The sequence below is a fragment of the Lichenostomus cassidix genome, chromosome 3 (genome assembly GCF_008360975.1).
Source record: "Lichenostomus cassidix isolate B80296 chromosome 3, HeHo_3.0, whole genome shotgun sequence".
Taxonomy (NCBI): domain Eukaryota; kingdom Metazoa; phylum Chordata; class Aves; order Passeriformes; family Meliphagidae; genus Lichenostomus; species Lichenostomus cassidix.
In genome coordinates, this window is record NC_139483.1 from 26,620,175 (window position 1) to 26,634,199 (window position 14,025).

General features: G+C 40.0%; 1 protein-coding gene across 2 annotated transcripts in view; it reads left to right on the forward strand.

Annotated features, from left to right (window-relative positions):
- TTC7A (tetratricopeptide repeat domain 7A) overlaps positions 1–14,025 on the forward strand; it is a 189,619-nt gene that overhangs the window by 96,270 nt on the left and 79,324 nt on the right. For both annotated transcript variants that reach the window (XM_085055027.1, XM_085055025.1), the window contains one exon: positions 2,928–3,088. In XM_085055027.1, the coding sequence (XP_084911153.1) occupies positions 2,928–3,088 (161 nt within the window). The remainder of the gene's footprint in view (positions 1–2,927; positions 3,089–14,025) is intronic.

Consider the following 14,025-nt stretch of genomic DNA (forward strand, 5'->3'; position numbering starts at 1 on the left):
TAAGACATATAGCATTATTGAAATAAATCCTTTTATATAAGAGGCAGCCTGAAGAATCCATATGTGGCATTATTTCGGTAATGCTGCAAGATGCTATTTCTGGCCTGCTGCAGCATCTTTGCTTCCTAATCAGTGTGATGTGAAGATACCTGTGTGGCATGCAAAACATGTGGCATATTTGTTAACAGAAAGATAAACCAGGGAAGTGTAACTACTTCTAACTGCAGGCCCCACTTGGACTTGCAGTCTAGCTGAAATAAGATTATTTTAAAGTACAGTACTTGTAGGGAATTTTAAACTGGCAGCCTGCCTTTGATAAAGCCCTGAAGTTTCAGGGTGCCATCTGGGGTGCCAGCTTCCATCTTTCTTAAATTATATAGTTACTTAAATAAAAATACATCTTTCAAAAGAAGTTTGTGTTGACTGCTGCCAAATATCTTGCTTTTGTTGATCTAGAAATTCAGTTTGTATTTCACAGCATCTGGTGTGTTGCAGGTTGTTGTTTCACACAATGCTTTCTAGAAAGGCACAGAGTTCATATTATTTTTGTCCACTGTTTCTAATTCTGCAGGAGTACTGTGTAGGCTACTGGTGGTGTTATAGTGCTAAGAAATCCTTTTGGACTCAATCAATTAGGTGCCAGGGAAGCATTATTAATTTTCAAAACCAGCCATTGCCTGTGACTCTGATGCTGATAGAGGGAAGCATTGAAATGGGAGGTAACCATTGCAGGTCCTGTGCTACAGAACAGAATTACTTTAGTTGACATCTGTTTCAGCAGTATGTGTCTGCCTGTCCAGCAGACACAGGTTTGCAGGAGTGACCACTTTTTTGCTGCTTTATTTCTTGTATGTTGCAACAGAATCAGAGAAGCTTGGATGGCAGACCTCTGTTATGGGAATGGACCTGCAGCTTGGTCCTAGGTCACTTGCAACACATAAAGCAAAGTGTCAGTTTGCACATTCACATACAAGTAAGGTCAAGTACCCCTGCAATTTTGAAGTCCCTCAGTAAAGGCACTAGTTGCAAGTATTATTCTTTGTCCGATTCATACTAGCAAATTAGGATCACTTTCCCAAGTCTTAATCATGGAATGTTTTAAAGAGCACCTTTAGAGATCACCCAGTTCAATCCATACTCAAAGCTGGATCAGCTGGAACAGCTTGCTCAAGTCTCCTCCAGCTGTTTGGTTTGCAGGTTGTTGTTTTCTTCTAATGAACTTTTCCCCAAACTTGTGCTTTTTTAATGGATATTTACACAGGTCTGAGATAGAGAAATAGAAACAGAAGGGAATTTTAGTCCTGAGTGCGAGAAGTCTTGACAGCAACTTTGTTTTATCAAGTCAAATTTATATACCTCTGTTATATCTACTGACAATCTTTGTGGACAGGCAGATCTGGGCCCACCACTCTCATCCTGGCTCCCAGTTGTCTTGTCATTGCTAGCATTTTTACATTGTATGAAAATGTGTTCTAGTAAGCTGCTGAGGGAACATGGGTGATTTAAGCCAACATGTTTACCTTTGGAGTAGGCTATAATAACACATGTAGTTAAAGTAGCTCCACTGACAAGCAGTAATTCATTAAAGCTGAGTACTCAGTCATATATCCCAACCTGAATCCAAGCCAGGACATTCAGCAGTTTTGACACTGCAGGGCAGATGCCAGTTTGGGGTTATGTCTGGAGCAGTCACACTGATCTCCAGGCTTGCATGGAGTCACCAGTAATAGAATAGTTAAGTACCATGGCTTGTGTGCACAGCGAGAGAGAAATGTCACTTGGACATTAGGATAAAGTTGTCCCGTGAACAGAATATACACCATGCTCCCAGAAGCATACCAGGGATCTAGATAATCAGTAACCCCTTTTGTGGCTGCAGGCAGTGTAATTGGTGCTTTCTTTAGTTATGTGCTACTTGTTTTTGTGAGAGATCTGTGGAGGTGGTGGGAATTTGACACTGCTGGTATGCCAGGGTAGAAGAATGTCTGCAAAGCTTTGCTAGGTGGGAAGTTCTCATAGTAGGAAAGAAGGAACTACATTCTCCATCCATTAAGAGAAGGAGCAGGAAAGCATACATGAGGAAAAGAAATGTATACACTTTCATGTTTTGTTTTCTGGAGATTTCTACTGCCACAGATCTGAAATAATCTATGTAACAGTAATTTCAGACACTAGAGAATCTTAAAGAAAATCCTCTGCATAAAACTTACTGGTAAACAAGCAAAAGAAAATCTGCTAAGAAGTTCCCTTTTGAACAAATAGCCTAACATAGTGTAATAGATCACAAAGAGCATGTGGTATACTTGCATTCATTATAGATACTAAGTTTTCTGCCAAGTGAGACTTAGTTCTAATAACATGCTGTTGCTGTGACTGTCAGGACTGCTCTTTACATCACTGCTTGCAAAGATACTTCTTTTTCTGACAGCATTTTAAATCTTGACTCTTTTACCCTTGAACATTCCAACTTAATTTTTATGTTCTTGATCCAAATCATGAAAGGCTTTGTACAGCCATTATGAGAGACAAAATGCAGCAGAGATGTGTAATGCTTTCCCCCAGGTGAAGAGCGACAGCTACCCATCCTAGAAAATGGAGATGGGAATTGGGCCTCTGTAGTGGATCTGTTTAGCGTAGAATCACCATGCCAAAGTAAGAGGAGATTGATTGCATCAGGTCTGCTGCTCTTGTTTATAGGCAGTGATTTAGTAATGCTACAGACTTCTTTCTCTAGAATGTGTGGGTTTTTTTCCAAGCAGTGCAGTCTGTTAATTTTGGCAAACTGTTCCAATAGTAGAAGGTGCCTAAGTAGAATTTTTTCAGAATTTCTATGACTTGAATTCTTCTATTTGTTCTTGTGTTTGAGGTATAATCTAGGACTAAAGCGTAATGTGTTCTCTTGTTATTTCCACCCTGTATCCTTCTAGATTTCAGATGCTATAGACTATCTTCAAGAAGCCCTGCAACTGTGCAAAGATGACATGAATTCACTTCATCTGCTGGCCCTCCTCTTTTCAGCTCAGAAGCACTATCAGCATGCACTGGATGTTATCAACATGGCTGTTGTTCAATACCCAGAAAGCTTTAGGTAAGAGCTGCTGCTTGATGCCATACACCCAGTCAGGAATGATCTGCCCACTAGCTCTGTTGTTCTCAGCTATACAGAAGGAGCCTGTTAAATTAGGTATGTCACTCTCCTCCTGGAGAGGGTATTTTTTTACTTTCTGTCTTCACGGTCTTTCTGTAATCCTTATGCTTGTTTGCTTTTCCAGTATTTGCCTTTCTGTATTGTGCTGATGGCGTTGTTTCCCATCTCCCTGTAGTTTTTTGTATTTCACTTTGGAAGTGGAGAAATGAGTATGAGACAACTATGGCAAAGTCTGTATCACAAAAAATTTTATATTTGGTAACTTTCTGGTTAAAACCAAACAAATTTTTCTTGCACTGGCCATTGTTTTGATGCTCATCTATGACACAATTTGCTGCAATATCACAGCTGGGGAGAAAGATTAGCTGAAAATCACAAGCTGTGATAATGTATAGCTGAGAGGAAGGGTGATTTGCTTGCTTAGGAGTAGGTTTGAATCAGCACAGACTTCTTGGAGCCAAAAGCTTCCACTGTTCTATGTTTGACTCAGACCTTCATCCATCTGAGGGAGGTAAATTGAATTCCTTGCAATTTGCTGTCATGACCTTTCAAACAATGAATTTCTCTGTTCTATGAAAAAATTAAAGCTACTGTAATATTCTCTGGTGATTTCATACTAGCTGAGTTTCTCAGCCAAACTGCAGAAAATCCTGTTGCACTGTTGGAAGACTAACTTCCATTTGGAATTGCCTGTACTTAAATGGTGTTCTAAACCTGTGCATCATTGTCTTTAGATAGCCTGCATTCTCAAAAGCAAGAGGGAGCAGCCTCCACAGGTTTAGTCTAGCAGCTGAGTGGAATATTGTCTAAACAGAGCAAAGGAAGGTCACAAGTAAGATCGAGGCTGCCTCAATGTGAGCTTGAATGCTTTAGGATCTTTTAGAATTACAGTGCTATATTAGCATATAATGCTTTTCATTGTAAGCTACTTCTTACCATTTAAAATAGCTTTGCTACCTGTGTTTTTGAACTTAGTTGCTTTGTGTATGTGAGGAGCTAAGACTGTCAATGCACATCTTTGAGAATGAAGTGGAAATTAGCAATGGAAACGCTCTTAAAGTGATGCCAACATCTCTTTAGGCTGTGAACATTGGTATGACTGAAGCAGGAAATAGCCCGGTGGCTGCTAAATTGTATGTTAGGGTTTTAAAGTAATAATCATAGTAAAAAAACCCTCATACACTCAAAGGTCACATTGTACAGTCAAAGATCAGATGTTTGTTGAGGACTACAAACGCATAAAGATATGTAAGACAACGTTTACAGCGTTCCTGTTTATGTCGGGAGAAGACTGTTTGCCTTGTCCAACTGACCAACTGATGCATTGTGTCCTGGATCTTTCCCCCAGCAGTTACTGATTATTTATGTTTCAGAAACAGAAAACATAGTATGCAAAGTAGCTTGGTGGACTGCTGGGTGGGTTCCTTTGTGCTGTCTGGTAATTTGATTTCCTCAAAGCTGAAAAGAATATTATCTCTTGTGTTTCTATGAGTGCAAACCTTGATGTGCACAAAGACCTTGCCAAGAAGTAGCAGAATAGGTTATTTTTGATAGAAACAATGTGTATCGGTAGTGAAGACCCAGGTTCATGCTTGCTCCTAGCCACAGCCTTGCTAAGGTGTGTGCCCTTGGAAGGGCCCCTCTTTGCTCCTTGCCTGCACAGGGGTGTGTAACGTGGCTGACACTGAGACCCATTCACAAGTACACATGGATGGAGGAGCAGGGTCTGGCTCCTTGCCTCTGCTGTGTGACTACCTTGTCTCCATGTGGATATTTCTCTAAACCAGCCAGCAAATAACTCTTGAGTGAGGAAAGGGAGGAAGAATGTCAGAGTTGCAAGGTAAGGAAAAAACCAAAAAAAAGCTTAAAAAATAGAATTAAAGAAGTGTTTCTGAAAAAAGGAATGGGAATCCAGTAAAGAGGGGAAAGGCAAGAAGAGTAACAGTACATCTATAGTTTGTACCAAATTTGAAACCATTCTTGGCTTTCTAGTGCAGTTTATGCTAGAAGGGCTTTACTGCTTTGTAAAGTCTTTTTGAAGGGACAAAGACCTGACGCTGTTGTGTATCTCCCGTTGCTACTGCCTTATAGAAAAATGCTAATGCATTTTACTACTGCATGGAATGATTACAAGATTTTTCATGTCAATAGTGTAGGCAAGTTCAACTGCATGATTTTAAAGCTGTATTTAAAAGTGGTTGATTATTTTTCCCAATTCGCATTTATATGAACCAGGCAACTGTGTAATGTGGTGCCTGGGGGCTCCCTTCCTAATGACATCTCTTTTTGGAAGCACGGTGTGATGACATGCATCAAGAAAAGATGATGAAAGCTGCATTAAGGGACCTTAGAGCTCTGTAGATGGCAGAAAAAAAGCCCAGAAGCATTACCTAGATGTATATCCTAAATAAAAGAAAGCTAATATGTAAAAAACGAAGGACTTAGCTGACCCAAACTACAGCCATCTCATACTGCTTCATTGGTCTCTGTATGTAATTAAGATGAGTTCGTTCCTGCTTTTTTGTTTTTCTATTAAATTCTTTCATTACAAATTTTAAAGATGAAATTTTTCAGGATAGTTCACATGGTTGGCTGTTGGCTGAAGCAGTTGGAAAATCTATACTGTATTGCTCAGCTAACGCACAACATCCTTTGGCATGAACCTCATAACACTGACCCAAATATGTCTGAAAGTGCCCCTTGTTCATGTGCTTAAACATTTACTGAACATTTCAGAGGTTGATGTGGTGCACAGGGAGGAGGGATGTGAAATGTAGGCACTGAATACAGCAAGAGATGCAGTGGTTTGGACTGAGCTATTGATGAAGAGCTGGATATCCAAAAGGCACAAAATGAACTTAGGATGATGGCTTCTTGAAAGGTGGCATATAGTAACAAATTCATTACATTACAGTCAGTGAAGGAATGACTGAATTTGAACACTTGAATGTATTGTCCAGCAATGACAGAGGAAGACTTCATAAAGGAAGAATGAGAGCCAGCTGTGCTGAGCATATTGCAAGCTGGAGTGAGCCAGAAGAAATACATTGTCTTGCCATGGCTGTAAAAGACAGAAATAGGAACCTTTACATGGAAGGTATCATCTGAAAAATTGCTGACACCTCTGGGGTGAGACTGCCTGGGATAAAACTTAGTGATTTTACATCCTGCCAATGATGGTATGCTTTTAAAAGAAGCTAATGAATGCAGTAGCAACAGTTGGCTTGGGTATATAATTTTGAAAGCACTATCTTCAGCACATTGGGGTAAGAAGACTCCTGATAGCATCAGGTGTCTCCTCTCCAAGTCAGTAATGCTAATCATAAGCCTTTCTGAAGATGGATTCCTCTAATTTTTTTCCAGGTTAAAGGCCAGGCTTTTGGTCAGTGTTCTACTTGAGTCTGGCACTGGTTACCTCCACAGGCTTTCCTCCACAGGGAAGAAATTATGTTAGTGAACACTCTTCTTGCCCTCCAAGTGATCCTCTTAAATTAATGCATTGCTTGTTTAGAAAGAATTTTCCTTTTTAAAGTCTGTATGCATGCCTCACAACATTCCACGAAGAAGTTCCATGGGTCTAGAAGCCTGCAGAGCCCACCGTTGAGCCTGACATGGTCTTTTATTTTCAGCTAGTAATATTTCCTCCTTCCAGTTTTGCTTGTGTAGAAGTGTCTTTGCCTTACTGATTCACCCCCTCTTACAGAGACTGTTTTGCTCTCTGGTCATCTTTTAGCTCTAATTGGTTAGCTTCCAGCATTGGAAAAATACTAATGTCTGTACCAAATTCAAAGTTGGAGCTAGCATATCAATTTTATGAATGCTTTATTGCTCCCAGACTGCTTATCAAAATCTACTGTTGTTCACCAGGTAGTTTCCTGTCTTCTGGATGGCTCCCCATTAAGTTAGAACAATACAATCCTCTGGCTAACATGTCACGTCATCTGATTGCTGCCCAGTGTGACGGTGAATATTTTGTTAAATGATCATGTCTTTGTAGCAGTTCTGCATGTTGCACAGGAATTGTAACACTCTTAAATGAACAGATGCTGATAGTCCTTTTCTTTCTAAACTCTAAGTTACTTTTCTGTTGCTCTCAGAGTCTCTAAACTAGTTATAAAGAGAAATAACAGAACTTTTGGGAAGCACTGCTGTTCTACACATAAAGACTCAAAAAGAAACAGGTGGGTTGGTGTTTTGGAGCAATGTAGCTGTCAAATGCAGGTGCTTTTGTTCGACAAAGATATTTGCTATCACAAAAGTAATTACTGTAAATGTATTGGAAAAAAGGCTCAGAAGGCCAAGAAATATTAAATGTGTATCTTGGAGAGTTTTTATAAAAAAGGAAGTGAATTTCTCTCGGGGAATTGTGTGTGTTGTCTTGGTGTTCGTGTTATTTTAGCAGAAATGGGTTTTTTTGCTGCAGCCAGTCCTTTTCTAGATTAGAAGTGGTTTACTGAGAGAAAAAGTCCTTGACTTCATCACTGCTACATTAATTTCATTAAGGACATGTGAAGTAATTGTCTAGCAAGATTTATTCGTCGTAGTCTGGTGCAGACTTACTGTGGGGAGAGTTTTTCCGTGGAATAAAAGCAATGTCATTTACTAGGTGCTTCCACTTGCTTCAAAAAAAACCCAAAAAAACCCAAAAAACAAAACCCTGATGTAAAATCAGGATCTCAAATGAGGATTAAGCTGGCATTTCCATATTTCCATTTTGAATTCTTTCTGCTGCTTCTCAAGCTCTTTCTTGTGTGTTGGAAACAAACAACTGGTGCCTTCTTTGAGCCGTATCTTTATGGGCACCAGTAGGGCACTGCAGTGTTGTTGACAGCAGTAAAGTAGATCTGTGTTCTTGCCTATAATCTTCATGGGGAATATCGGGTCAGTTGTCTCTCTGTTGATGGTTTGCTCACCTTTGTGTTATGGTTGGTCTACACTATCACTGTTGTGTGAAGATAGTTGTGCCTCCTACCCCTCCCACCTCACCCCCAGGTAGTACAGCTGTCATTCCCTGGAATGGTTTTACCACTTTTCTCATGGAAGTTGTGGTGGCCTCTCTTAGCTTTCGAGAATCAGATCAGCCCATTTCTATGATTCCAGATCATCATTAGGCAAGGAAGCCAGTACATCTTGATCAGACTTGGTGGGAGAACAGCTTGTTAAAATTCTCAGAATACTGTTTTGTTTGAATTCCTCAAGGGTGTAAGATCTAAAGCAAGGATAGATTAATATTTTGGCTGCAGCATTTGATCATGCTAAACAACTTTTATAAATAGGATATTCAAAACTCTTAAGGGTGGGGTTTTTGTAAGCTGACTTCTTGTAGTGGTGTGTTCACACCCTGGCTGGTGAGAGTGACCCAAAAATGTTTTTATTTCTTTACTGACACCCCAGACAATCATACAAAGTAGTAAAAGGTGTAAGAATGTACTTGAGTGATATAACAGTACTGTGCTACAAGAATAAAAATGTGTTAGGCTTCTGTGGTTCACTTAAACAAGTGTGATGTGGAGATAGAAGGGTTAAGCTGTGGTTTTTGCTGTAGTAACCACGAATGCTTGCTTCTGTTGGTGTGTCATAATTTCTTGTTGTTTTTATAGAATTAACTCAAAAAACCCTTGGCGATACATTGCAATAATTGGGACTATACTCTGTAGAACTAGTAATGATATTGGCTATTTGTATGGCAAATATATGAAGGAAAAGCTTTATGGTAGTCTTCTGACTCTTACTAAAGATAACACAGATAGTTAAAGCTAAAGAAAATCAGAAATAAAAATCAAAGGGTGTTACGGTATGAAAAGAAGGAACAGATAGGCAGTTTTCCAGCCTTAGCAACAATGGTTCAGATCTGTCCTCTGGATGAAAAGTCAATTTTATTTCATAATAGCTTTCTTCCTTAGGATCTGAGTAAATGGGTACTGCCTCCATGCACTTAAGACCTTTATAATGAGCAGCAGTGCTTATTGGTGTTTGTTTTGGCATTGGAGAGGTAACACTAGTTATGCAAATGAATAGACTTCACTTCAGGAATTTAGGAATAAATTCAAAAATTCAGGAATAGCATGGCTGATTTCAGTTACCAGTCACAAGTTCTGTACTTCTGAGCTCTGTGTATCTGCCTTACTAATGAGTTAGTCCTCCCAACGCACACTTTTGTCCCTACTAAGGGCCATTTTCTTTTTAACAGCTGCAGCATGTTCTCTTTTTTATCCAAAGGAAATTTTTGGGAGCCCTGACTGCCTACGTTGGATGCCAGGGTATATTGAAAAATGTGTGTTTTCTCTGGGCAGTAGAGTCAAGTTGTCATTAGGAACTTTTTGAACTGGAGTTTAGCCATAGTATGTGTATATAGGTATTATCTAAGGTGAGAAGAGACTTAGTGATTGAGATCCCTGTGTTTCCACGAGCTGGTTTTGTGAACTCCAAAGGTAGACCTAAGTCATGAAGACCACAAGGATGCTTTCTGCCTGGAAATCAAAAAGAAGACCAAGGAGGAAAGTGATGTTGGTGTAGGAAGCCGAGCTCTAAACTTCCCTTCCTGCTATGGAGCTACTTGGGTATTCAGTGGGGCTGAATGGGGTGCCAGCTTTTATTAGCAACTTCAGACATTGATTCTGCTGGAAAACATGGTTAGAGCCTTCCTGAACTCCTACAAGGCGCTCTCAATAAATGGATAAAGGAGGAAACAAAATACCTTGCTTATCTTGTTTTTCATTGCTTCACATCTGGTGAAGGTAAAGGCTGTGGAAAGGCTGTCATACGTACAGATACAATAATCTGAAATTGTTTCCTGAGGCTCTCAGAAACTGATTACAAGAGAAGCATGGGAAAATATTTTCTGAATTTTGAGACCTTTAAAAAGTCTCAAATGCAAGGATGATCAAGAGTAATTTTTTGGTTGGGAATTGATTTTTGAGAATAAAAACCAGGATTCACTGAGAATTACTATTGATAATAATCGCTGGAAAGCAGATCCTGGAATATGGAGAGACATGGATGTTATGCTTTGCAAATAGTTTTTCAGTGCAGGAAATGACTTTCCAAGAAGTCTGCACTGCAGTCAAGCTGTGTTGTCTCGAGATGAGTACAGTATAATTCTCTGATCGCTCAGTGAAAGTTAGCTTTTTTCTTTCCAGCTGGAAATTTCAGACTTGAGTGACTTCTGCTCTAAGGTCCTAGGAGTATTTATTTTTCTAATGAGAAGAGCACAAAATGTTTTGATTTGTATTTTCTTCAAAAGGAAGAGGGAGGGGAATTTATTCAGATGTTCAGAAGAACTCACCAGGGAACACAAACCAAGTATGGTAATTTTTCAGCCACAGATGTGGTTTTTACCTTCTGAAAATGGGGAAAGCTCTTGCTCTTCACTCTCTTAGAAATACTTGCAGTAATTGGCAATAATTGCATCTTAGATGGTAAGTCAGCTTCTGTTGCCGTTGTCATTAATTTCTGCAGAACCAAATATGTAAGCTGGCACATACTATTTGATATTAGTATTAATCTTACTTAATAAATTCAGTCTCTGTTAGTAAAGGAAATATAGTGATGAATGGAGATGTTATCATGGAGAGAGAGATTGTAACCTAGAAGTTCTGTGTTATCAACATGTCTTAGAAAATATCCTGATATATTTCTTACTATATTTCTTACTATGCTAACATTTTTACAACATGAAATAGATAATATGAATAATTTTACTTTCCCTTATTCAATTTCACTTTGACTTGAAGCTTTCTGTTATGTGTATAGTTAAGCATTAAGATTGTCGTAAGGTTGTATTTTAGGAGGAAGGGGGAATATCAGGATGGAGTGCAAAGTGGCCTAATCAGATGCCTCAGTCATTAGCAGAGTTTTTTTGCTACATACACCAACAGAAAACTCAACCCATAATGATGCAAGTATGACACAGAATTGTGTTTCTGAGTGCTGTGGCTGGACATGTGAACTGCTGGAAATGGCTGCAGTGACCTCCATTCCATATGTCTCTGTCAGCTGGAGAAGTGGCAGGACGTCGATAACTAGCACCTCAAATCAAGTTCATACCAGTAAGCAGTTGAACTGGAATTCATAGTAAACAGACTCCTGGACATTTTTTTAATATATTTTTTTTTTTTCTTCTTTCTTCTCTTGCAATTTGCCCGTTTGCATCTACTGTCTGCGTTCTTGTGATGACTGGAGATTATTCTGTATTTTTTCTTTTATTTCCTTGGACAAGGTCAATGCCTTTCCATTGTTAGTAGGGTATGTAGTACAGTGGGGGTCTGAACCCAGCAGAGAATACACATATCCCTGCAGTCTGCGTAATGAACAGGAGAGGTGACCAGTTGGTAAGGAGCTATGTTGCTGACTGAAAAAGGAAGCCCTGCCTCCTGCCCCATGAGTTTCATCTGTCAGTTGCTTTGTATGATTGTTCAAAATGAAGGCACTTTCTGTGCTGGGGAGGAAAAGGAAAAGCTCTTTCGCTTGGCATTTCAGTAATGTTTAAGTGTGCAATACAGCAAAGTAGAAATGATGTCACTCAGCATGAAACAAAGCATACAGTACAGGTGTGAGGATCATCTTTAAGTCGTCTCCAGCCCTGCACAGCCCATTGGAGCAGAAGTGCTTTGAGAGGCCGACACGATCAGCATTACAAAATGGCACTTGAGGAGCAGAACGTGCAGCGTCTCCCACCCCCAGGTGCCTGTGCCAGGGGCTGTGGCCACACCGTGAGGAGTGTTCTGTCCCTGCCAGACAAGAAATGATAGATGGGCGTCAAGTAGACTGAATCCTTGCGCTTTTGCAATGGAGGTGTTATGAACGAGTGTTTGAGATCACTTTAAAAAGCAGCAGCAAGGATATGAGTAAAAATCAGATTTCCAGTCCTGGAGGGCAGGTGGGGCGGGGAAGCACCACCACAGCAGGCAAAGCATTGGTGGTAATAAGCACTGTGGAGCTGACAAGGACTCTTGAGAGCAACAGGGTCAGGGGTTTTCCTGGCCTGCACAGAGTAGTCTCCAAGGCTTAGATGTCCCAAGTACTGTGTTAAAGCTACCAGTAATGTGCACCTCAGGAAGCTGCTGGTAGGTGGCATGGGGCCAGTGTTCTTTTGGGGTAGTTCATGTTGCCAGCCAGCTGTGCTGATCTCGCCCCTGGAGGATTTTTAATCCATGTGGGATTGCTTTAATCTGTGCTTTTCCTACATCTCTAGAAGGAATGGCTCCTGAGGGGGGGAGCACTGAGATTTTCTCTGCCTTTGAGCCACCACTATGGTGCTGTTCTGTAGAAGGATTTGTTCAGAGCTGTGCACAGTAATATTGGGAGTTTATTGTTTGAAAGGATTTGTGGTTTGTTGGTTTTCTTTGCATCCAGAGTGTTTGTGTGAATTAATGCTTTTTCACATACAGTTATATGTAAAAGTCAGGATGCATATACTAAATTATCTTTCAGTGAAAAACATTCTTCTGAAATGAAACCGGATGGTACATTTTCTTGTTTATTGCTTTGCTGTTAAAGGAGATGGAAATGTCTGAAGTCTCCTTTGTTGCCAGGGGTATAAACTGTGTCCCATCTTAACCAAGACGCTGTGCGTTGTCAGTTTGGAAATGCCAACTGAAACAAGGTTTTTGTTTTTCAATTCCACTTAAAAACAGGAAAAAACCCATTCACTATAGATGTGCTCTTTGGAGCCTTCACACAGGATGATTTTCAAATATAACAGGGATTGAAGCCTGCTCTACCAGCAGCTCTGGAATTATGTTGCTTCTTTTTCTGTGGCAACCAGCAATTGCCTGCAAACGTCAGGGTTTCCATAGCAGGGGCATACTCCTGTGCGAAGTGTCTGGGGGGGAGACAAAGGCAGATCCTGCAGGAGAATGATGTCCAAGTGTGTATCGTGCACTATCTGATTTTTAGGGCAGGCAAACTTGCATTTGAAACCTTGTTGTCTTTGGTATTGTTTGCCTTCTCTGTACAGACAGATTTTATCCCACATGTGTTAGACTGCTTTTGAGCAAAGCTCCATTACATTTCTTCCAATTAGAAATGAGAAAGCAAAATGCATCTGGATCAAACCATTGTTTTAAAAAGGTTTACTGATATACAGAGAAAGGAAGACAGCAAAGCAAGCTTGACTTAAGGCTTACCCTTTCACTTAATTTTTGGGGTGATTTAGAAACAAACGTTAAACTTCGGCAATGTTAGTTTATTATTTAAGCCCTGTGATGATACTGTGAAGGACAGTATCTAAATAAGCTGCTGCAGGGGGATTTTATTCAGCTCATTAGCTGTAGCAGCAACACTGAAAAGTGTATAGGGAATTCTAGTGCAGATTTTTGATGTTCTAGAGGTCAATCTAGTATTAAAAGAAAAAAATAACTTCTTCAGATGCCTTACTGGCTCAAAACTTGCATGACCCTTGCAAGGTTTTTTTCGTTGGATGTTCATCAGTTATTTACTTAGACTTCACTCATTTCTCCACCTAGATCTCCTGCAAACTTCTGATGCAAAAATTGTATTTTAGATATGGCAGTATCTACTGCTCATCTCATCTAATTGGCCTCTGCACGTGGCGGAGTCAATCTCTCATTTTGTACGGTTTAGCAGCTTGCAGCCTGAACCTGGGAAGTCTAGGCATAAGCAATATTGTAGCTGAAGAATCATTTATTTTTTCTCTAATGTACAGGCTAAGCAACAGTACAGTGCAAAGTTGCAGTGCCACAAAAAGATAGAAGCAGTACTCACAAATCAGGTATTCCAGCAGGTACTCGTTATTTGCCTACATAGACGAGGTCATTAGTCTGGGATTAGTTGCCAGACGTGCAAGAGACAGAAATCATGGTCTGAGGTGTCACTGCGAGCAGTGTTATTACAGAGAAGAACAGATGAAGCAATTC